The sequence below is a fragment of the Salmo trutta genome, chromosome 19 (genome assembly GCF_901001165.1).
Source record: "Salmo trutta chromosome 19, fSalTru1.1, whole genome shotgun sequence".
Lineage (NCBI taxonomy): Eukaryota > Metazoa > Chordata > Actinopteri > Salmoniformes > Salmonidae > Salmo > Salmo trutta.
In genome coordinates, this window is record NC_042975.1 from 5,731,981 (window position 1) to 5,757,391 (window position 25,411).

Here is a 25,411-nt window from a genome sequence, read left to right on the forward strand (position 1 = left end):
TGAGAAGTCTGTCCAATCCACAGAGGTTTGAAACCGCAAGATAAAGAGAGCCAGGGAGAGACAGAACACTTGATCTTAGATTAGCACCTTCAGGGTACACCGGAGGAGGGGGTTACGGAGCAGTACAGTAAGTCAGTAGCAGAGGGAGAAACCTGTGTTTGTAATTGAATTCTAAGAGCACATATACTTATTGCTCATGCCAATCAATGACATACCGTAGCGTCATTGATAGACCAGATAGACCAACTCATTAAAAAAGGCATGTCAGTAGTTTATTCAGTCGGAACACATTCTCCATATCACTTAGAATATTTTCAAGCATTACAACCAAACAAACTAAACCGTTCAATACTTTTGAACATACCTCATTTCAAGAGTAAACATATTTTGAATTGGTCAGAAACAACTTGCTAATGTAATCCATTGTATGAAATGTATGCATTCACCACTGTAAGTCGCTCTGGATACTACTGTAAGTCGCTCTGGATACTACTGTAAGTCGCTCTGGATAAGAGCGTCTGCTAAAATGACTGAAATGACTAAAATGACTAAAATGACAAAAAAAAAAAAAAAATTATAATAATATTTCCCCTTTTGGGGGGGGATTGGTTTTCTTTCTGATAGATGTCAATATATATATATATATATATTTGTTTATTTATTTAACCAGGAAAAGCCCATTGAGACAGTCTCTTTTTTTCAAGGGAGACTTGGCCAAAGCAGAAACAATCATTATATATAAACTTTTAAACACCAAGCTGTATATAAATAACATTAACAGTGTGTCCTTATATATATATATATATATATATCAATACACAGACAGTACACAAATACGTGTACAAATTACACAGTATAGAAATGTAATACAACATTGGTGCGTTATGAAACAATGGAACATGTGTATAATGAATATTCCTAGTTCAATCTGTACATCAGTCTTGATCACATTGGATTAATAATTCACAGTAGGTAACATTCAGTGCATTCAAGACCCTGTAATATAAGCCGTGAACACAAGTCACGTGTTCTCAAAAGGGACAGTTTAATTGGCCGAGCTGGTGGAGAAAGTATACAGTTTCTGAAGTGCCTAGGGTGGCTAGGTAGAAAGTGTGTACAGTCTCTATGGTTCTCGTGCTCATGTTACAGCATGAGAGAGAGACAACATGCAGATCCATGCTAAACATTTCATATGGACATCGGCTGATGTAAAAAGGGCTTTATAAATACATTTGATTGATTGATAGAATGACAAGGTGACTATAATGACATTGGTCAAATTGGTCAAATAAGAATCAATCAATCAATCTATCTATCTATCTATCAATCAATCAATCAATTAGTTGGTTATTTTAAATATTGTTGTGTCCACTCCCTATTTCAGCTTCTAGTCTTCTTCTGTGTGTTCAGAATCGCCCCTGTCAATCGCCTCATGACCTACTGTCAGAGCAGTTTTGGAGGGAGCCGGAAAGCTCATCACTCCAGCACTGCATCATCATCATCTTCCTCCACCTCCTCTTCCTCCTGGTGGAGCTCATGTGTGACTGGGGGGGGGGGGGGGGGGGGTTGGGAGTCGGGACAGGGACAGGGACAGTCCAGCCTCTAAACACTTTAACACTCCCTATGGTGTGTTGTGTTGCTCATGGGTCAGCCTGTGTCCTTTAGTTACCCCTGGGACCTGGGTGACTGATTCACGTGTTGCTATGGGGACCGCCGTCCTCCTTACCCCTTAGATAATGTTGCCCCGGGGCCCGTGGTGGGTGGCAATAGAATGCCCACCTGACCGGTGACGGTGGTTGCGATAATGGGAGTTCATGGACTTGGCAATGCGGAGGGAAAGATCAGGCCACGGCATCTCTCTCCTCACTTTTAATCTGGAGACTGGAAAGTATTTATGACTGCTAGCTATTAATAGCGACTAGCCACCATCCACACGTTCCATTCAAGAACATGATCACTTGCCAGTCCAGTGCCAACCAGGTCATGGATGTATAAACCTCTATGTTTAGCCTAGAGCAGCAGCCCGACCACCTGAACACAGAGCAAAAGGTCCTCACATTTTGTATTGTAACTTTAGACTGAGGACTCTAAATTGACCCGACATTGAACAGGGAGGGATGTTGAACTTATGAACTGTAGAACTCGTGAACTTTAATACTAGAGTTTGAGAACAAATGAATCCCTATAGGTCATTGTAAAGGTGCCTGGGGCATGTTGGTTATCAGGCTGAGAGTTGTCAAAGTTTAGGGCATGGATGTTGGTTAATTGGTGCTGTAGTTTAGTTTAGTTTGTTGATTTGGTGGTTAGTTCTGAGAACTCATGGTGTTCATGCTGGTGGTGGTGGTGGTGCGGCTCGCTCGCATCGGAATGCCTTCCTCTAGTTGAGCTGTGACAGGCCCATCGCCATAGCGACAGAAGCCACGAGGAGCACGACGCTGGCCAGTACCACTGCGCCTCCAGACCGGTACACTACGCGGCGGTTCAGGCGCTGCACCGGCCGGAAGGTATCCACCATGTCCTTGCCATCCTTAAACTGGAGTTCTGAAAACTTAAGCAGCTGGAAGACAGAACCAACAGGCAAACATTCAAAGGTCACAGAGACGCAGCTGATACTAATAATAGTAACAATAAGTAGTATCATATCAAACGAACAGCGTATCTACTGGTAGGGTTTGTTCAACTACTCGAATAACTACTCTATAACTGTTCTGAATGCTACGGTTCTCCACCACATAACTGTTCTGAATGCTACAGTTCTCCACCACATAACTGTTCTGAATGCTACAGTTCTCCACCACATAACTGTTCTGAATGCTACCGTTCTCCACCGCATAACTGTTCTAAATGCTACAGTTCTCCACCACATAACTGTTCTGAATGCTACAGTTCTCCACCACATAACTGTTCTGAATGCTACCGTTCTCCACCGCATAACTGTTCTGAATGCTACAGTTCTCCACCACATAACTGTTCTGAATGCTACAGTTCTCCACCGCATAACTGTTCTGAATGCTACCGTTCTCCACCGCATAACTGTTCTGAATGCTACAGTTCTCCACCACATAACTGTTCTGAATGCTACGGCTCTCCACCACATAACTGTTCTGAATGCTACGGCTCTCCACCACATAACTGTTCTGAATGCTACAGTTCTCCACCACATAACTGTTCTGAATGCTACAGTTCTCCACCACATAACTGTTCTGAATGCTACCGTTCTCCACCGCATAACTGTTCTGAATGCTACGGCTCTCCACCACATAACTGTTCTGAATGCTACAGTTCTCCACCACATAACTGTTCTGAATGCTACAGTTCTCCACCACATAACTGTTCTGAATGCTACCGTTCTCCACCGCATAACTGTTCTGAATGCTACAGTTCTCCACCACATAACTGTTCTGAATGCTACAGTTCTCCACCGCATAACTGTTCTGAATGCTACCGTTCTCCACCGCATAACTGTTCTGAATGCTACAGTTCTCCACCACATAACTGTTCTGAATGCTACGGCTCTCCACCACATAACTGTTCTGAATGCTACGGCTCTCCACCACATAACTGTTCTGAATGCTACAGTTCTCCACCACATAACTGTTCTGAATGCTACAGTTCTCCACCACATAACTGTTCTGAATGCTACCGTTCTCCACCGCATAACTGTTCTGAATGCTACAGTTCTCCACCACATAACTGTTCTGAATGCTACAGTTCTCCACCGCATAACTGTTCTGAATGCTACGGCTCTCCACCACATAACTGTTCTGAATGCTACAGTTCTCCACCACATAACTGTTATGAATGATACGGTTCTCCACCACATAACTGTTCTGAATGCTACGGCTCTCCACCACATAACTGTTCTGAATGCTACGGTTCTCCACCGTATAACTGTTCTGAATGCTACGGTTCTCCACCGTATAACTGTTCTGAATGCTACGGCGCTCCACCATATAACTGTTCTGAATGCTACGGTTCTCCACCACATAACTGTTCTGAATGCTACGGCTCTCCACCACATAACTGTTCTGAATGCTACGGTTCTCCAGCGTATAACTGTTCTGAATGCTACGGTTCTCCACCACATAACTGTTCTGAATGCTACGGCTCTCCACCACATAACTGTTCTGAATGCTACGGTTCTCCACCGCATAACTGTTCTGAATGTTACGGTTCTCCACCGCATAACTGTCGTGAATGCTACGGTTCTCCACAACATAACTGTTCTGAATGCTACGGTTCTCCACCACATAACTGTTCTGAATGTTACGGTTCTCCACCGCATAACTGTTCTGAATGCTACGGTTCTCCACCGTATAACTGTTCTGAATGCTACGGTTCTCCACCACATAACTGTTCTGAATGCTACGGTTCTCCACCGCATAACTGTTCTGAATGCTACGGCTCTCCACCACATAACTGTTCTGAATGCTACGGTTCTCCAGCGTATAACTGTTCTGAATGCTACGGTTCTCCAGCGTATAACTGTTCTGAATGCTACGGTTCTCCAGCGTATAACTGTTCTGAATGCTACGGTTCTCCAGCGTATAACTGTTCTGAATGCTACGGTTCTCCACCACATAACTGTTCTGAATGCTACGGTTCTCCACCGTATAACTGTTCTGAATGCTACGGTTCTCCACCGTATAACTGTTCAGAATGCTACGGTTCTCCACCACATAACTGTTCTGAATGCTACGGTTCTCCACCGCATAACTGTTCTGAATGCTACGGTTCTCCACCACATAACTGTTCTGAATGCCACGGCTCTCCACCGCATAACTGTTCTGAATGCTACGGCTCTCCACCGCATAACTGTTCTGAATGCTACGGTTCTCCACCACATAACTGTTCTGAATGCTACGGTTCTCCACCACATAACTGTTCTGAATGCTACGGTTTTCCAGCGTATAACTGTTCTGAATGCTACGGTTCTCCACCGTATAACTGTTCTGAATGCTACGGTTCTCCACCGTATAACTGTTCTGAATGCTACGGTTCTCCACCGTATAACTGTTCTGAATGCTACGGTTCTCCACCGTATAACTGTTCTGAATGCTACGGTTCTCCACCACATAACTGTTCTGAATGCTACGGCTCTCCACCGCATAACTGTTCTGAATGTTACGCTCTCCACCGCATAACTGTTCTGAATGCTACGGTTCTCCCCCACATAACTGTTCTGATTGCTACAGTTCTCCACCACACAACTGTTCTGAATGCTACAGTTCTCCACCGCATAACTGTTCTGAATGCTACAGTTCTCCACCACATAACTGTTCTGAATGCTACAGTTCTCCACCGCATAACTGTTCTGAATGCTACGGTTCTCCACCGTATAACTGTCGTGAATGCTATGGTTCTCCACCACATAATTGTTCTGAATGCTACGGCTCTCCACCGTATAACTGTTCTGAATGCTACGGTTCTCCAGCGTATAACTGTTCTGAATGCTACGGTTCTCCACCACATAACTGTTCTGAATGCTACGGCTCTCCACCACATAACTGTTCTGAATGCTACGGTTCTCCAGCGTATAACTGTTCTGAATGCTACGGTTCTCCACCACATAACTGTTCTGAATGCTACGGCTCTCCACCACATAACTGTTCTGAATGCTACGGTTCTCCACCGCATAACTGTTCTGAATGTTACGGTTCTCCACCGCATAACTGTCGTGAATGCTACGGTTCTCCACAACATAACTGTTCTGAATGCCACGGTTCTCCACCACATAACTGTTCTGAATGCTACGGTTCTCCACCGCATAACTGTTCTGAATGCTACGGCTCTCCACCACATAACTGTTCTGAATGCTACGGCTCTCCACCGCATAACTGTTCTGAATGCTACGGTTCTCCACCACATAACTGTTCTGAATGCTACGGTTCTCCACCACATAACTGTTCTGAATGCTACGGTTCTCCACCACATAACTGTTCTGAATGCTACGGTTTTCCAGCGTATAACTGTTCTGAATGCTACGGTTCTCCACCACATAACCGTTCTGAATGCTACGGTTCTCCACCGTATAACTGTTCTGAATGCTACGGTTCTCCACCGCATAACTGTTCTGAATGCTACAGTTCTCCACCACATAACTGTTCTGAATGCTACAGTTCTCCACCGCATAACTGTTCTGAATGCTACAGTTCTCCACCACATAACTGTTCTGAATGCTACAGTTCTCCACCGCATAACTGTTCTGAATGCTAAGGTTCTCCACCGTATAACTGTCGTTAATGCTATGGTCCTCCACCACATAACTGTTCTGAATGCTACGGTTCTCCACCACATAACTGTTCTGAATGCTACGGCTCTCCACCGCATAACTGTTCTGAATGCTACGGTTCTCCACCGTATAACTGTTCTGAATGCTACGGTTCTCCACCACATAACTGTTCTGAATGCTACGGCTCTCCACCACACAACTGTTCTGCTTTCAGAGTGTTTCCTAATGTACCAACAAGACGTTGGGTTAAACGGCTGCTGTACCTGGTTTTTGCTGAGAGGAATGGGCTTCTCAAACACGGTCCAGACCACAGACTCAGTGCAGTTGGGGGTGGTGAGGGAGCCTTTGTAACGGTAGTAGTTGGTCAGGTTCTGCTGGGGAGGAATCAGCTGCTCCAGAGACACAGCACTCAGAGTGGCTTGAGCATCTGCAACAGCACAGCGTACAATCAGAAACATTGAGCCCTGAAACAAATGGAGACAAATTGTATCTGCTACACAGAACTTATATTAATCTTAGCAAAAGATTGGTGTTGGTACATGCCAACAGACAAGACATGGGAGAAACATAGAGCATTGAAACAAATTGTATCTGCGATGCACAAGTTACATACAAAAGGGTACATTAATCTTAGCATGAATTCATGAAAATATTTGGCATCTGGAGGCAGATAGGACAAGACACAGAGGAAAGCATTGAAGACATTAGTGAAGACATCAAATCTCCTCAGTCTCTCTCGTTGCATGTCAATTAAATGAAACTGTAAGGATGAACAGTATCTGCTATACAGGAGCAGAATGTATCATGTACATTATTACATGTACAAAGATGTTTCCAGCTTCGTAAATCAAATTTATGATACATGCCATATCTTTAGCAAGATGGATCTGAATAACCCATACATTAGTTATGAAATATACTCACCAGTCGTACTGATGCTCTGGAGAGATCTAACATTAGCGATAAAATATACTCACGAGTCGTCCTGATGCTCTGGAGAGCTTTTACAATGGGGTCATATTTTCGGTTTTCACTGAGAGATTCCTGACAATGGTACAAAATAAGAATCATGACTCGAGTATACAGTGCCTTCAGAGAGTATTCACACCCCTTGACCTTTTCCACACTTTGTTGAGTTACAGCCTGCATTTCAAATGGATTTACATTTAGATTTTGTGTCAATGGCCTATGCATAATACCCCATAATGTCCAAGTGGAATTAAGTTTTTCTATTTCTTTTAATTAATAAAACAAACGACAAGCTGGAAGGTCTTGAGTGAATAAGTATTCAACCCCTTTGTTATGACAAGCCTAAATAAGTGCAGGAGTAAACATTTGCTTAACAAGTCACATAAGTGACTATACAGATAATAATTGTAAGGTTCCTCAGTCAGGCAGTGAATTTCAAACACAGATTCAACCACAAAGACCAGAGAGGTTTCCAATACCTTGCAAAGAAGGGCACCAATTGGTAAAAAATAAAAAAATATATTTAAAAAAGCAGACATTGAATATCCCTTTGAGCATGGTGAAGTTATTAATTACATTTAGGATGGTGTATCAATACACCCAGTACCGAGAAGAAACCGGTATCCTTCCTAACTTCCTAACTCAGTTGCCAGGGAGGAAGGAAACCGCTCAGGGATTTCACCATGAGGCCAATGGTGACTTTGTAACTATTCTAGAGTTTAATGGCTGTGATAGGAGAAAACAGAAGACGGATCAACAACATTGTAGTTACTTCTCAATACTAACCTAAATGACAGAGTGAAAATAAGGAAGCCTGTACAGAATACAAATACTACAAAACATGCCTCCTGTTTGGAACAAGGTACTAAAGTAATACTGTAAAAAATGTGTCAAAGCAATTCACTTTTTGTCCTGAATACAAAGTGTTTTGTTTGTGTCAAATCCAATACATTACTGAGTACCACTCTCCATGTTTTCAAGCATAATGGTGGCTGCATCATGTTATGGGTATGCTTGTAATCATTAAGAACTGGGGAGTTTTGCAGGATAAAAAAGAAATGGAATGAAGTTAAGCACAGGCAAAACCCTATCCATAAACTATGGCAAGACCTGAAAATGGTTGTCTAGCAATGATCAAGAACCAACTTGACAGAGCTTGAAGAATTTTGAAAAGAATAATGGGCAAATGTTGCACAATCCAGGTGTAGAAAGCTCTTAGATATTTAACCAGAAAGACTCCGCTGTAATCGCTGCCAAAGGTGCTTCTACAAAGTATTGACTCAGGGGTGAATACTTATGTAAATTAGATATTTATGTATTTAATTTTCAATAAATTTGCTAACTTTTCTACAAAATATGATTTCACTTTGTCATTATGGGGTATAGTGTGTAGATGGGTGAGAAAAACAACAACAATGTAATCCATTTTGAATTCAGGCTGTAACACAACAAAACGTAGAATACGTCAAGGGGTGTGAATACTTTCCGAAGAATGCACTAAATACACGTCAATATATAAAACACACAGTATATCACATACAAGACAAATGCTGGGTGCTATGATGTTATTTCATTTACAAGTCTTGCCACGGATATGTGTATTCAAAAGTCAAAGACTGACTGGCTATGGCAAAGACCATTGAAACATATTGAAATGTTAACCTCGTAGAAAAATCCCAGGACTGCAACTCCAGATGGATCTTTCAAGGCATCTCCCAAGTTTGAGTGCTGCTGTTTCATGTGAACAATATGCAGCTGTAGAAAAGTAAATAGAAAAGTCCTTATCATCACTCTGAGACTTTGTAGCATTTTAAAACCTTAATCTGGACTCCGTTTCAGCTCATTTTCAATTGGACTGTGATCCTCTGTTATGGATTGACACTGATAAGAACATTTAAAGAAACAAAAATATAAAAAGTGTGTTCGTGTGCATCAAAATCAAACTTTATTGGTCACACACACACACGGTTAGCAGATGTTATTGAGAGTGTAGCGAAATGCTTGTGCTTCTGGTTCCGACAGAGCAGTAATATCTAACAAGTAATCTAACAATTCCACAACAACTTCCTAATACACACAAATCTAAGTAAAGGAATGGAATAAGAATATATAAATATATGGATGAGCAATGACAGAGCGACATAGGCTAAGATGCAATAGATGGTATAAAACACAGTATATTGCATCTTACCTACGCCGCTCAGTGTGTGTGTGTGTGTGTGTGTGTGTGTGTGTGTGTGTGTGTGTGTGTGTGTGTGTGTGTGTGTGTGTCAGACAGTGGCTGTCCTACATAACATTACCTCCATGGGGTACTGCTCTCCGTCGATGGTGTGTTCTGATCCTGGTCCTCCGTTCTTGCCCCAGTGCAGGTGGAACTGCACCGCCTTATAAGGCGTCTCCAGGTCTCCACCAATCACATAGGCATCGTGAGGCACGCTCACCTGAACTGGAGGGGATAACACAGTGGAAATTAGATTAACAAAAATATAGATGTTATATAGATCTTTCTAGATGTTTGTTGCTAGGAAACGACATGCTTCTGGAGGGAAGTGGTGGGTTATTGGGATCAACAACAACATGTTTTGTCTTTGAATGTAAACAATTTCAATAAATAAAAGCATCTTCACATAATTTAGATAAAGTTCAGGTAGGCATGAGGAAAGACTGTTCAGGGGCCTTAATGAAACATACCTGAGTGTCCATTGAAAGACTGTTCAGGGGCCTTAATGAAACATACCTGAGTGTACATTGAAAGACTGTTCAGGGGCCTTAATGAAACATACCTGAGTGTCCATTGAAAGACTGTTCAGGGGCCTTAATGAAACATACCAGAGTGTCCATTGAAAGACTGTTCAGGGGCCTTAATGAAACATACCTGAGTGTCCATTGTTTTTGATCAGGCCTTGGAAGGAATCCTGGTACTGTTTGAACTGGAAGGATGTGAGGCGCTGGTCTGGTACGGTCTTCCTGTGGACGATGTTGATAGGGGATTGGTTCTCGCCAGCACAGACTCTGTTGACATGGTCCCACTTCTCTGGTCCTGTAGAACAGTGAGGATAAAAAGACACATCATTCGGGTGACAGCAAGACACACACAAGGAATGTTCTAGTTTATTATATCTGTCTGAGTTAAACTGTTTTGAGGAGTGGGTAAGTGTTTCATTTGGGGGGAGGGAGTGAGTGAGTGAGTGAGTGAGTGAGTGAGTGAGTGAGTGAGTGAGTGAGGGGTTTGGACTGATGGACAGGTTTGGACGGATGGACAGGTGGAAAGGAAGTGGATTTATTGCTGTAACTGTCAAGTCCCTGCTTAAATAACTTGACATGACAAAGATGAACTAAAGGACACAGTCAGAGCAGAGTCTTCACTGTGTTGTGTGGACAGATTTAACATGACATTTCTTATTCATCACTGTGTTTCAAACTCACCATTACAAGGGGTGTCACAGGTATGTTGGGACTGGTAGCACCAATCTGAAACAACATGACAAATATCAGTAAGTCATACATGATCAGAATACATTCTAATCCTATGACAGCCCCATACATTCTAATCCTATGGCGGCCCCATACATTCTAATCCTATGGCGGCCCCATACATTCTAATCCTATGGCGGCCCCATACATTCTAATCCTATGGCGGCCCCATACATTCTAATCCTATGGCGGCCCCATACATTCTAATCCTATGGCGGCCCCATACATTCTAATCCTATGGCGGCCCCATACATTCTAATCCTATGGCGGCCCCATACATTCTAATCCTATGGCGGCCCCATACATTCTAATTCTATGGCCCCATACATTCTAATCCTACGGCAGCCCCATACATTCTAATGCTATGGCCCAATATATTCTAATTCTATGGCCCAATATATTCCAATTCTATGGCCCCATACATTCTAATGCTATGGCCCAATATATTCTAATTCTATGGCCCAATACATTCTAATGCTATGGTCCAATATATTCTAATTCTACGGCCCAATACATTCTAATTCTACGGCCCAATATATTCTAATTCTATGGCCCCATACATTCTAATTCTATGGTCCAATATATTCTAATGCTATGGCCCAATATATTCTAATTCTATGGCCCCATACATTCTAATGCTATGGCCCCATACATTCTAATGCTATGGCCCAATATATTCTAATTCTATGGCCCCATACATTCTAATTCTATGGTCTAATATATTCTAATGCTATGGCCCAATATATTCTAATTCTATGGCCCCATACATTCTAATGCTATGGCCCCATACATTCTAATTCTATGGCCCAATATATTCTAATTCTATGGCCCCATACATTCTAATTCTATGGTCCAATATATTCTAATGCTATGGCCCAATATATTCTAATTCTATGGCCCCATACATTCTAATGCTATGGCCCAATATATTCTAATTCTATGGCCCCATACATTCTAATTCTATGGTCTAATATATTCTAATGCTATGGCCCAATATATTCTAATTCTATGGCCCCATACATTCTAATTCTATGGTCTAATATATTCTAATTCTATGGCCTAATATATTCTAATTCTATGGCCCCATACATTCTAATGCTATGGCCCCATACATTCTAATTCTATGGCCCAATATATTCTAATTCTATGGCCCCACACACTCCATTTATATATCTCTTTCTGGATGGAGGCAGTTATCACCCGAGTAAACAATGTTTATACACTCATCATGTTGTTAACCCTCACAGTTAACAACATTCTGCACTGCAGTCTATTTTGAGAACTAAGGGGAGGGAGGAGGATGAACGTTACGAACAGCAGTTATTCTGGAGAATGACCAGAAACCGCATCCGCAAGATTTCAAAGATATTTATCAAATCTGACTATTATCAATAGTTCGTTTATTTTCGCTTTTCCGCAAACAATGAATTGTTCAAGTTTTGCTTAAAGTCAACTGTTATTGCCGGTCATACAAATGCCCCTAATACACAGGAATTGTGTTTTCTATTGTTCAAGTACACAAAGGCACACTAACAAGTTTATGTGCTATCAGAATAAATACAAAAAAATACAAAATATTTAACATCAAAGGACAACTTCTTACGCTTGTTTTGAAAGTTTATTAATATTTCACAATGGACTTACATGTTTCCATCTAGCTCTTGCTCTGAGACAAATATCTACTGCTGTCTCGCAGATCGAATATTTATGGAAATACAAAAGCTGAATATACAGTGTTATTAGTGCTGGACTGGAAGAGTTTCTCCTCCCGGAGCTGAAGGAAGTGCTGTGAATTGGGTACAAATTCCTGGTTTCTTTTTTTGCCACCGTTGGTTGGTAAGGCCATTTCCTTCTGTACTGGTGTGATCATGGCTATAAAAAAAAATAAGCACAAATAAACTCTGCAGGGGGTCTAGACTTGGAAGGTCACAGAGTGTACCCATATGGTGCCATTATTAATATAATGTTTTCAATAAATAAATAACCTTCAAGCTGATCAAAGAAAAGAGCCAGCACCATACAGGGAGGAAGATAAATAAGTAGCAGAAGCACTTTGGGTACTCCAAAACAACCACAGGTGCTCTGGTATGAAAATAGAACTAAAAAATTATAACCACAAATAGGTGCTAAGTAGCATAAAAAAAATCCAAGTCCTGGCACTGTTGTGGGTTTGCACCTTTTGGGGTCCCTAAACTAAATTTGGTTTGCCCCCCCCCCCCCCCACTCCCTTTGCAGTAGAACATTTCAGTGGTAGAATTGTCTGAAATGTGTTATAAAATTGCAGCATTTTGTTTGCACGCAATTGCAAAATGTCTACAATTGCAGAAAACTTGCTTTAAAACTAACATTTTCTTTACAACACCATGGCAAAACGTGTAGAATTGCAAATCAAATTTGTATTTTAAGGTTATTTTCCTGCAATTCTACACATTTTGCAATTGCGTGCAAATAAAATGCTGTAATTTTATAACACATTTCAGACAATTCTACTCATTTTGCCATGAGGCACAGAAATTTATATTTTTTCAGTTTTACAGCTAATTTCCTGCAATTCTATCCATTTTGCCATGGGGTGGAGATATATTTTTGCCGTTTTAAAGCTAATTTGTTGCAATTCTACACATTTTGCCATGACTTATGGCATGTTAATATGATATCTGAGTGAGAGTGACTGACACAATCAATAGAGGCCCCATGGAGGTCAGGGCCCTGGGCACTTATCCTGGGAGCCCGGTCAGTGTTCGGCCATGATTACTACAAGTCCAGATAGCTAACTACCAATCTAAACATTGTTAGCTGACTAGGCTAACTACCAATCTAAACATTGTTAGCTGACTAGGCTAACTACCAATCTAAACATTGTTAGCTGACTAGGCTAACTACCAATCTAAACATTGTTAGCTGACTAGGCTAACTACCAATCTAAACATTGTTAGCTGCTAGGCTAACTACCAATCTAAACATTGTTAGCTGACTAGGCTAACTACCAATCTAAACATTGTTAGCTGACTAGGCTAACTACCAATCTAAACATTGTTAGCTGACTAGGCTAACTACCAATCTAAACATTGTTAGCTGACTAGGCTAACTACCAATCTAAACATTGTTAGCTGACTAGGCTAACTACCAATCTAAACATTGTTAGCTGCTAGGCTAACTACCAATCTAAACATTGTTAGCTGACATGGCTAATTGATTGACTTTTAGTGACTGACGTAACAATAGATAAACTTCTAAATTGCACCTGGTGTATTGTATTATTCTTACTCTCAATAGTAAGTTCAGACCCCGACACAGTTCCTAAAATAGTTGCCGGGGGCCCTAAGCAACCGCTTATGTCACGTATACCTGGAGTCGAACCAGGGTTTGCAAGTTGAAAAGCCTTTAAACGTGTGGGCTAAGTCATAATTAAAATTTACCAACGCCTATCGGCTAATGCCTTCATTTGCCAAGTAGCCTCCCCCTTCTACCCTGGCCTACATAATCCCTACCCCAGCTTCCACCTGTAGATTTACTTCTAAGAGTTCAACTTCCTAGATGACTTCATGTCCGTTACCAAACGCACTAGCAGCACCCTCACAACCGTTATCTTTTCACTATTGTCCAACAAAAGAAGATGAATATGCTCTAAAGGCATTTGTAAACATTTGGAATAGTGTATTTTGAATAGTGTATTTTAAATGGCATTTGTAAACCATGCATGAGTGGAATAGTGTATTTGAATACTGCTTTTCTCAGAGGAATAGGTATGGTGTGTATTAACGCATTTTATAAACTTACACAGTCCTTAACACAGTCCTTAATGTCAATCCAGTATCCTATAAACAAAGCCTGCTTCTGTTAATTGGCATCTAATCAGATTTCCGTGCTCACAATTCCTGTGTGACCAATAGCTGATCTGCTGATAGTTCAGACCTCGACGCTGCTTTGATCTTTATACCAATGCAGGGCAAAGTAACATTGAACAATAGGTTCTCAAATGGTGTCGAGCTGAGTGCGCACTCCCAGGGGGGCGAGGTTTTGAGCAGCCGAGAAATAGGAAACTGTCAAAGAGAAACAAAAGGCAACGAAAGAAAAATAAATAAGTCCGTCTGCACATTTGCAGACTTCATTAGGATATTAGGACGTGTTAAACAAAGACAGCGAGAGAGAGATCTGAGATGTGTCATGGTGATCTCTATGCCGTACACAACCGCTCTCCACACGTATCACAGTCTGTAGGCCTATAGGTTGTATAGGGAATTTACCCTCCACTAGATATAGACAATTACACAACCTGGTCTCAGAGCATTTCGTATTATTCTGTACGTAAATTTGCTAACACTCCATTTTGTATGATATGTTATGTTTTGTATGGTATGTATTCATTTGTGGATGTTCATCACCCATTTCATACGGTATGTTACAAATTACAATCCGTATTATATGTTACAAATTACAATCCGTATTATATATTACGAATTTGTAAAACGTACAATATGTTACGAATTTGCAAACGTACAATATGTTACAAATTTACAAAACGTATGATATGTTATGAATTCTAGCTAGGTGGGGTAGGTTAGCTAACATTAACTAGAAGGCTAATATTAGCTAGGCTAGGGGTTAGGGTTAGGGGTTAATGTTAGGATTAAGTTTACAGTATGTGTTAGGTTAAAGGGTAAGGGTTAAGGTTAGGGGAAGGGTTAGCTAACATGCTAAGTAGTGGCAAAGTAGCTAAAAGGTAGTAAGTAGTTGAAAAGTTGCTAACTATCTAAACTGATGTTGTTTGTGATGAGATTCGAACTCGCAACCTTTGGGTTGCTAGATGTTTGCGTTATACACCCACCCCGAACCAACCACCCTACATATTATACTAATTTGAACATCTCTGTTTTACATTTACTATGTTACGTCTAGTCTATGAGACCAGGCTGAATTACAAGGGGATATGAAAGAACCATAATAATCAAAGGTTTACAGATGATATAGCAAATGGGGCTTTGGTGATATTCAAGTGGTTGGCATGAGGTCAGTGTGTCTTTTGGGATGCAAAGGGAACAATTCCCCTATAATTTTTATTGGTCAGTTAAGAACAAATTCTTATTAATAATGACGGCCTACAGCGGTCACACCCGGACGACGCTGGGCCAATTGTGCGCCGCCCTATGGGACTCCCAATCACGGTCGGTTGTGATACAGCCTGGATTCGAACCAGGGTGTCTGTAATGACGCCTCTAGCACTGAGATGCAGTGCCTTAGCAGCTGCGCCGCTCGTGAGCCCCAAAGGGCAGATGTGACATCAGACGGTGCAAGCAGTTCAACCATCTGCATTTGCCCACTTGAGAATTTTTTTTTAATATAATGTGATGTAGCTATTTGATAGGCTATTACTTGGGGAGCAATTGGTGAATTGGCATACGGGGATTTTTTGTTGTTGTGTGGATTCAAATAGTGAACGCTCAAGGTCAAAGGCATCTTCTTATCAGATGCAAAAGCAACGTAGCATGATATTTACTTTTGTGGCTGCTATCTTCATCCAAATAGTATGGTATCGAATTTCGTTCTCAGTGGGGACAGCACGATGTACTCGACATCCGCAGAGCACGCAGCCTCATGCAGCCCCATGCAGCCTATAGTTCCTGAGCGCGTTACCCATTTCACGACCGGGGAAAGACAACAGATCATGTCTTTTTTGTTAATGAAACCGTTAGACCTACCTGTATAAGATGTGAGTTCTCGTGTGTTTTTTTCCCCATGAAAACGTCTGTAGAGATTTACCGTTTATCCGCAGCTTGTTTTTTGGAGCTCATGCTGCGTCTCGTTGCGGCAAGCACGCACGTCTCTCTCATTGGCTCGTGCTGAATTCCGTACAGGGTGCAGGTGCACGTGGAAGAATGAATGGGGATCGCTTGATATAACGGAGCTGTTTTCAAAATCCGATGCTGCTTCTCTGTTCGTTTTCTTTTAATAGTTGACCAGCATAATCCACCGGTCATCATATTAACACCTAAAAGCTGACACCGTTGGCATATTGATTTGTTGACAGACAGAGACACTTTAGTTTCACTGTATGTCTTTGAACTTTACTGTGCCACAGTGCTTTCCTGGTGAGGGGATGGAGAACGGTGGATCTGCCTGCCAACAATGCGTGTGAAATCTCGATGATGGACATGATGGCAGGTGTTGAATCGCATTTACGCGCGCGTTTGGCGGCGATGATATGCGGTGCGCGGGACGGAAGCATCTCTTTCATGTTTCAGGCTAGTTGTGATCATAAGGTCGTATCCTACATACGTTGTTTTTATATATATATATCAAGTTAGCCTGAGAAGTGTTTTCAATTTCATAGATGCTGAAATATAACATTGGATGATATCTGAGAGGCGGCTCGCCGACATTGGATTTTTTTTAAAGCCAAACAGGACCTTTCCAAATGAAAGGTAATTTCAACTTCAAAGAATTTATACCAAAAATATAACAGCTAAAACTGACTTCAACCAGTTGTTTTTAACGTGTTATTGGTCTACTTGTAATATTTTAATAAACCTATGCTTGAAAGCTTATCAAATATGAAATAAATATATTTGTTGCCGTTTAATAAAAATAATGTAAACCCTCAGTTACAACATCAACAATGTAAATGGCAAACAGTAGTCTGTCTTTCAAAACGGAACAATGATCCGGTACATCATGAATAAATAGGCTACTCAGAGGATGTAATGTGACCTCACTATTTTACCTCAAAGCTTTGAATGGTAGGAAATTAGTACGTTGTCGCCTGTTTACTTACATTGGATAAGTTTGACTACAAAATAATTTTTACATATATATTTATAGACCTAGTATATATATATTTTTTTACTATACAATAAGTAAATTCCTACTTATCAATATATTTTTAGTTTCCCGTTTATTTATGAAAATTAGATTCACAAATCTGATTTATTGAACGAATGTATAGCTTATACAGATATTACAGCTTTCCTTCCAAGTTCAGAATACAATTAATTTAAAATCGACTCACCTGCACCGGTGCAGATTTTTAAAAAGGATGCCAGAAAAACGGCCAGGATAGGATGCTGCATTTTGGAGAGCGTCTCTGCCAGGTTCGAGCGGCGCAGGGCAACAACACAATGAGTATTTTTTTTCCCAATGTGATCGCATTCTTCTTCCAAGAGGGTCTTATACTTATCTATCATCCTACTCAACAGGAAACAGCCCACCCCTGGCCCCTCCCCCTCGGATATTACTTCTATTGAACATCCTCAACCGATATCTTCTCTAATCGAACAACTGTACACGAGAGGGCGTGTTAAACGTCTGCCACTAAACGAACACCATGCAGGTAGAGATTACCTCTGAGAGACTACCTCTGATTTACTTAAGCAGCATATCACAAACAATACAACTTTATTGTCCCCCCCCCCCCCCCCCCAGCACACATAACAGTTGAGTCAAGCACAGGTTCTAGCTGCAGTACACCTCTCTTGAATGGAGAGCACGCTGTGGGGTCAAGGGCCAATGGTAGGGGAATGTCTTGAGGATGTGAACCCAGCAGCAATCCAGTTATCAGCACCTTTTCCAGCGTCCGGCCCCAGGTATCGAACCGGACACCTTTCAGCTACAGATCCAACTCTTTAACCGCTGGGCTACCTACCACCCCAAATATATATCCTGTATATTTGTTCCGACCCCGACTTTAAATATCACTGTCCTAGTGGATACGGTGGATTCCTCAGAAAGATGACAGAGAGTTGATAAACATCAGGCAGACCAGGGTTTGTGTGTGTGTCCATGGTTGAGAGGTATTCCCCCTCTGAAATGAGCATGGTACTGGGTTACAGGTTGCTTTAACCTGCCTGTAACCCAGTAACATGCTCTTTCCAGAGGTGTAATACCTCTCCACCATGGACACACACAAGCACAATATGCCCGACCCAAGCTGTGCTGCTCCGATAGGTCCTTTTCAGCACAGTAGCAACTATGGTGGATTGGTAAGCAGGTCAGCCCAGTACAGCTCGGTTAGGTTGGGCTCAGTACTGTGACATTATTGAAACATTTGAAGCACTTAATAGGGTTCCTTCTGTTTATCGTTTTCATTTTCAACCCCTCTTCAAATATGCTTAATAGTACTGGAAAAGTTTTTATATCACCATTACAACAGTTATTATAATTTTATAGCAATAATCATAAAATAACATCAAATTGATTCAAATGAACAATAACAACTAATATTATTGACCTGCACATGAATCTGTTTCCATTCTACTGTCCCCCTCTCTATACCACTAGGGTTTCCATTCTACTGTCCCTCTCTGTCCCACTAGGGTTTCCATTCTACTGTCCCCCTCTGTCCCACTAGGGTTTCCATTCTACTGTCCCTCTCTGTCCCACTAGGGTTTCCATTCTATTGTCCTCTGTCCCACTAGGGTTTCCATTCTATTGTCCTCTGTCCCACTAGGGTTTCCATTCTACTGTCCCTCTCTGTCCCACTAGGGTTTCCATTCTACTGTCCCCCTCTGTACCACTAGGGTTTCCATTCTACTGTCCCTCTCTGTCCCACTAGGGTTTCCATTCTACTGTCCCTCTCTGTCCCACTAGGGTTTCCATTCTACTGTCCTCTGTACCACTAGGATTTCCATTCTACTGTCCCTCTCTGTCCCACTAGGGTTTCCATTCTACTGTCCCTCTGTCCCACTAGGGTTTCCATTCTACTGTCCCTCTCTGTCCCACTAGGGTTTCCATTCTACTGTCCCTCTCTGTACCACTAGGGTTTCCATTCTACTGTCCTCTGTCCCACTAGGGTTTCCATTATGCTGTCCTCCTCTGTACCACTAGGGTTTCCATTCTACTGTCCCTCTCTGTACCACTAGGGTTTCCATTCTACTGTCCCTCTCTGTCCCACTAGGGTTTCCATTCTACTGTCCCTCTCTGTACCACTAGTGTTTCCATTCTACTGTCCCCTCTATACCACTAGGGTTTCCATTCTACTGTCCCCCTCTCTGTACCACTAGGGTTTCCATACTACTGTCCTCTGTAACACTAGGGTTTCCATTCTACTGTCCCTCTCTGTACCACTAGGGTTTCCATTCTACTGTCCCACTAGGGTTTCCATTCTACTGTGCCTCTGTCCCACTAGGGTTTCCATTCTACTGTCCCTCTCTGTACCACTAGGGTTTCCATTCTACTGTCCTCTGTCCCACTAGGGTTTCCATTCTACTGTCCCTCTCTGTACCACTAGGGTTTCCATTCTACTGTCCCTCTGTCCCACTAGGGTTTCCATTCTACTGTCCCTCTGTCCCACTAGGGTTTCCATTCTACTGTCCCTCTCTGTACCACTAGGGTTTCCATTCTACTGTCCTCTGTCCCACTAGGGTTTCCATTCTACTGTCCTATGTACCACTAGGGTTTCCATTCTACTGTCCCTCTCTGTACCACTAGGGTTTCCATTCTACTGTCCCTCTCTGTACCACTAGGGTTTCCATTCTACTGTCCCTCTCTGTCCCACTAGGGTTTCCATTCTACTGTCCCCCTCTCTGTCCCACTAGGGTTTCCATTCTACTGTCCCTCTCTGTACCACTAGGGTTTCCATTCTACTGTCCCTCTCTGTCCCACTAGGGTTTCCATTCTACTGTCCCCTCTCTGTACCACTAGTGTTTCCATTCTACTGTCCCCCTCTATACCACTAGGGTTTCCATTCTATTGTCCTCTGTACCACTAGGGTTTCCATTCTACTGTCCTATGTACCACTAGGGTTTCCATTCTACTGTCCCCTCTCTGTCCCACTAGGGTTTCCATTCTGCTGTCCCCCTCTGTCCCACTAGGGTTTCCATTCTACTGTCCTATGTACCACTAGGGTTTCCATTCTACTGTCCCTCTCTGTACCACTAGGGTTTCCATTCTACTGTCCCTCTCTGTACCACTAGGGTTTCCATTCTACTGTCCCCTCTCTGTCCCACTAGGGTTTCCATTCTACTGTCCCCTCTGTACCACTAGGGTTTCCATTCTACTGTCCCTCTCTGTACCACTAGGGTTTCCATTCTACTGTCCCTCTCTGTCCCACTAGGGTTTCCATTCTACTGTCCCCTCTCTGTACCACTAGGGTTTCACACAGCAACAACATGGAACAACCAGAACATTACAAAAGGTTTACACTTTCTCCTGTTCTCACCATCTCTGTAGTATGTTGCCCCTCCTGACCTGTCTGTCCACCTTGGCCTCTCACCTGGTTATAGAGGGGAAGCCTATCACCTGGTCATAGAGGGGAGCCTCTCATCTGGTCATAGAGGGGAGCCTCTCATCTGGTTATAGAGGGGAAGCCTCTCACCTCCTCCTGGTCATAGAGGGGAAGCCTCTCACCTCCTCCTGGTCATAGAGGGGAGCCTCTCATCTGGTCATAGAGGGGAAGCCTCTCACCTCCTCCTGGTCAGAGAGGGGAAGCCTCTCACCTCCTCCTGGTCATAGAGGGGAAGCCTCACCTCCTCCTGGTCATAGAGGGGAAGCCTCTCACCTCCTTCTGGTCATAGAGGGGAAGCCTCACCTCCTCCTGGTCATAGAGGGGAAGCCTCTCACCTCCTTCTGGTCATAGAGGGGAAGCCTCACCTCCTCCTGGTCAGAGAGGGGAAGCCTCACCTCCTCCTGGTCATAGAGGGGAAGCATCTTTGTTTATTTCTGTCAGGGTGAAACTGAGGTCATCCTACATGTCTGTACGTACAGACAGACAGACAGACAGACAGACAGACAGACAGACAATGTATCTAACGTATGAATGACCCCTACCTCCAACACACTGTCATGGCATCAAGTCATTTCTTAAGTAATTTCTGAGAAAGCGTTCTGATGAAGCAGAGCCTGTCTGTGTAGGGGTGCTTTACTGCTGTACTGTGTCAATATTATACTGTGGCATATAGAATAAAATCAACTGTATTCACTTCGAAACACTACCACCTTGTGGTCAAATTGGAAAATACAGGAGGTTATTTCTCACTAGGATGTGCCATTTTGCCGGTGGGACGAGATTCCCTAAAAACACACCAGCTCGATACAGCTACAATCATAAGTGCCTTTTTCGTAGCAGGTTAGGAGAACTAACGTTGCTGGTTAGGAGAATTTATGCAAGAGGTTAGGAGAATTAACTTAACAGGTTAGGTGAATTAGGTTAAGGTTAGGAAAAGGGTTAGCAAAAATTGCTCTCCTAACCTGCTACGAAGTCACTTCCGGTTGTAGCTGTATGGAAGTGGCGTGTTTTTAGGGAGTATCGCCAGGGGACCTTCATCAGGCCGTAGCATCCATGTGAAATGAAGAACCAATAACAATATTCATCAATAACAATATTCATCAACTTTACACTGCCAATACCTCTATGATCTGTTGTTCTGTTATTAATGGCATATTACTGCAACTGACATTTATTTAACTTTAATTTAACTAGGCAAGTCAGTTAAGAACAAATTCTTATTTACAATGACAGCCTACCGGGGAACAGTGGGTTAACTGCCTTGTTCAGGGGGCAGAACGACAGATTTTTACCTTGTCAGCTCTGGGATTCGATCCAGCAACCTTTCGGTTACTAGTCCAACGCTCTAACCACTAGGCTACCTGCTTCCCCAGAATCCCATTGGATTCGCTCCGTCAGGACATCTTACCAACGTCTGAGGCTAAAGCCATTACAACACGAGGTTAACTGTCTGGAAGAAACCTTTAATAAACAGTTAATGATGGCGATGAATGATCATGTCCTTCATATCGTGACCTTTAGAGCAGGGACGGGTAACTTCGATAGGGGAGGGGCCCACAAAATCTGAATTTTAGGGTCCGCAGTTGTTCGCAGGTCTGCATACCCACATGTACACATTTTGCCATAGGGTGTAGTGAAATGTTTACAGATAATATATCTGATTGACTAACAAAATCAATGAGGGCCCCCCGGTCTACTATTCTACCTAACAAGTTGAAATTGAGCCTGCTTTTGAGGGATGGCATTGCAGGAGAGCTCCAATCCACCTGCTCTACTTCCTGGGTTGGCATGTAGAGGGAAGAGTGTGGGGGGGGGCTCAGTGTGATTGGTGTACAGCCAAGCTTCCTGTCCTGTGATTGGTGTACAGCCAAGCTTCCTGTCCTGGATAGGTAGAGGGACAGGTGTGAACTCAAAAGCCTGTTATGTGCATGATTGATTTGTCTTTGTTGAAAACCCTCAAAAAGTCCCAAAAGTGCACTGAAAAGCTTTGAAGAAAACAGTCCATGGTCGCACAACATTACATAATAACATAAAAAACAGAATGAAGATGAAACGCATCCACGATATAGATAATATTTGTTTATTTTAACCAATAGGATCTCTTTTACAGTGCATTTGTTTTCTTTACACAATTATTCGCTAAGTGACAGGTTTTAGCCACTAGTACTGAATCAGATAATTATATATTATATTACATATCTGGGTTCCACCACTTCCTCGTTCAGATTTTGCCATCAACACCCTGCGTGAAAGCCCCCCCCCCCCAAAAAAAATGTTATTGGGCAATGGGTAACCGTGACAACCGCACAGGCTCACCATCTCATTTAAATCTTCAGTTCATACATTTATTAACAAATCATTCTCATTACCTCTTCATCTAACGGACATTTCTCTGTTCGGATCTTTAAATCATTTCCATGTTGTTAAGCAGCTACCATTAAAACAAACCAAGTGCTGGCCAGTTAGTGACCTGCTGTCGTCTCTATGAGAAAAAGGTTTAAAAAATTTAAAAAAAGACAATATGGCACTTCTGTCTTAAGGAACAAAAAAACCAGACCTTTTTTGTTGTTGTTGCCATGGGACAATTTCTAGGATCCACAGCCAAACTTTAGCACGGTATCTTAACTGATTTCCCTACGTTCCACAAGTTTCACTTCCGTTTGGTAACATGGTCAACTCAGTTAAGATACAAGGCCAAACTCCCCCTACGGTACAGGGAAAAATAACATTTAAAAAAAAAGGAAATTCATAGCACTTTAGTACGTTTTCCGGAGTCGTTTTAAGTGCCAGGTATTGACATTATTGGACAGGAACCTGACAAGAATGGTTGATTAGAAGAGGAAGTTTGAGCAGTTAAAGCAGAACTATGTTACTGTACATCAACATCAAGCCTCTCTCACGTCGGAGTATATACTTCTACACTCCATTACTCAAAACCCCTCCTTCCCCATCAGCTAACGAACCAACAACTACTTTCCAGTTAACCTTTCATTGTAAGTGGTACGACAACGTTGCAGGAAAACACACTTATTTTGAATCATGGCAACAGCTTTGTCTTGTCTGGTTGCTTTGCGGATTCATTAAAATGTTTCTTTTGAAGAGACTCGTCTGATCAGATGCATATGTGAATGACAATTCTAGATCTGATGTAATTAACCTTTGTCCACACAGACAGTGGTATACCTCAGATTTTCTAAATGTTGTCAGGGCTACACTTGACAAACACAGAACCACATTATAACTGTGCATATAATCTATTTTTTTTTCTTTTTTTTTTAAAAATAAACCTCACAGGAATGAACAAGTACACAACCGACCTAATGAACATAAAGACATTATCATCATCAGTTCTTCCAGTTACTCTAAAACTTGTCCATTTTAATTTCAAACGTTTACATTCAACCCCCACAATAAAAGATCCGACCGCAAGTAAACAGAAGATTTTTTTTTTTTCTTCCTCCCTTCAACTCGAGTTAGGTCTCAAATTTGCTGAAATAGACAAAGATCTTGTAGTGCACAAAATAATAATACAAAATGAGACTTTTAGATAATGTAGCAGCATTTTGCTTCTCAAAGTTGTTGTAAGCCACCAGTAGAACAGGTAAAGGCGTTGGAATCCCCCACACGTAGGAGGGCGAGAGATTGTCCTCTGAGGAGAGTAGGGGTGTGTGTATGTGTGAGAGTGTGTGTGTGTGTGTGTGTGTGTGTGGGGGGGGGGGGGGGGACATCATAGAGTGGCTGGTTGGTGTGTGACAGGGATGCACTAGAGTGTGTGTGTGTGTGTGTGTGGGGGGGTGGGGGGTTGAGATGATGGAACACCTCCCAGTTGGTTACAGGACCAGGGAGGTGTGATATGGGACATCAAGGGGGGTTATGACGCACCACTAGAGAACAACAGCCCCAGGACAGGGCAGGACAGGACAGGGAAGGACAGGACAGGACAGGGAAGGACAGGACAGGGAAGGACAGGACAGGGAAGGACAGGACAGGGAAGGACAGGACAGGGAAGGACAGGACAGGACAGGGAAGGACAGGACAGGACAGGGAAGGACAGGACAGGGCAGGGCAGGACAGGGAAGGACAGGACAGGACAGGGAAGGACAGGACAGGGCAGGGCAGGGAAGGACAGGACAGGACAGGACAGGGAAGGACAGGACAGGGCAGGACAGGGAAGGACAGGACAGGACAGGGCAGGGCAGGACAGGGAAGGACAGGACAGGGCAGGGCAGGACAGGGCAGGGAAGGACAGGACAGGGAAGGACAGGACAGGACAGGGAAGGACAGGACAGGACAGGGAAGGACAGGACAGGGAAGGACAGGACAGGACAGGGAAGGACAGGACAGGACAGGGAAGGACAGGACAGGGAAGGACAGGGAAGGGCAGGACAGGACAGGGCAGGACAGGACAGGGCAGGTCAGCAGGACACTGAAGCCTTCATTCCAAGCTGGAAATGTGTTTGACCAAAAGGGGTTAAACTCAGTGGGACAGCCTTTATAACACCTGCTCCTCTTCCTCC

At 42.7% G+C, this 25,411-nt stretch overlaps 1 protein-coding gene across 1 annotated transcript; it reads right to left on the reverse strand.

The window, feature by feature from the left end:
• Positions 1-247: 247 nt before the first annotated feature.
• Positions 248-17,825, reverse strand: LOC115153892 (carbonic anhydrase 4). The gene is made up of 8 exons (XM_029699549.1): positions 17,682-17,825; positions 10,628-10,672; positions 10,077-10,241; positions 9,502-9,647; positions 8,864-8,956; positions 7,210-7,276; positions 6,496-6,659; positions 248-2,557 (listed from the first exon to the last, which is right to left on the reverse strand). The coding sequence occupies exons 1-8, from the start codon at positions 17,740-17,742 to the stop codon at positions 2,378-2,380; spliced, it is 921 nt and encodes a 306-aa protein (XP_029555409.1). The 5' UTR covers positions 17,743-17,825; the 3' UTR covers positions 248-2,377.
• Positions 17,826-25,411: the final 7,586 nt, after the last annotated feature.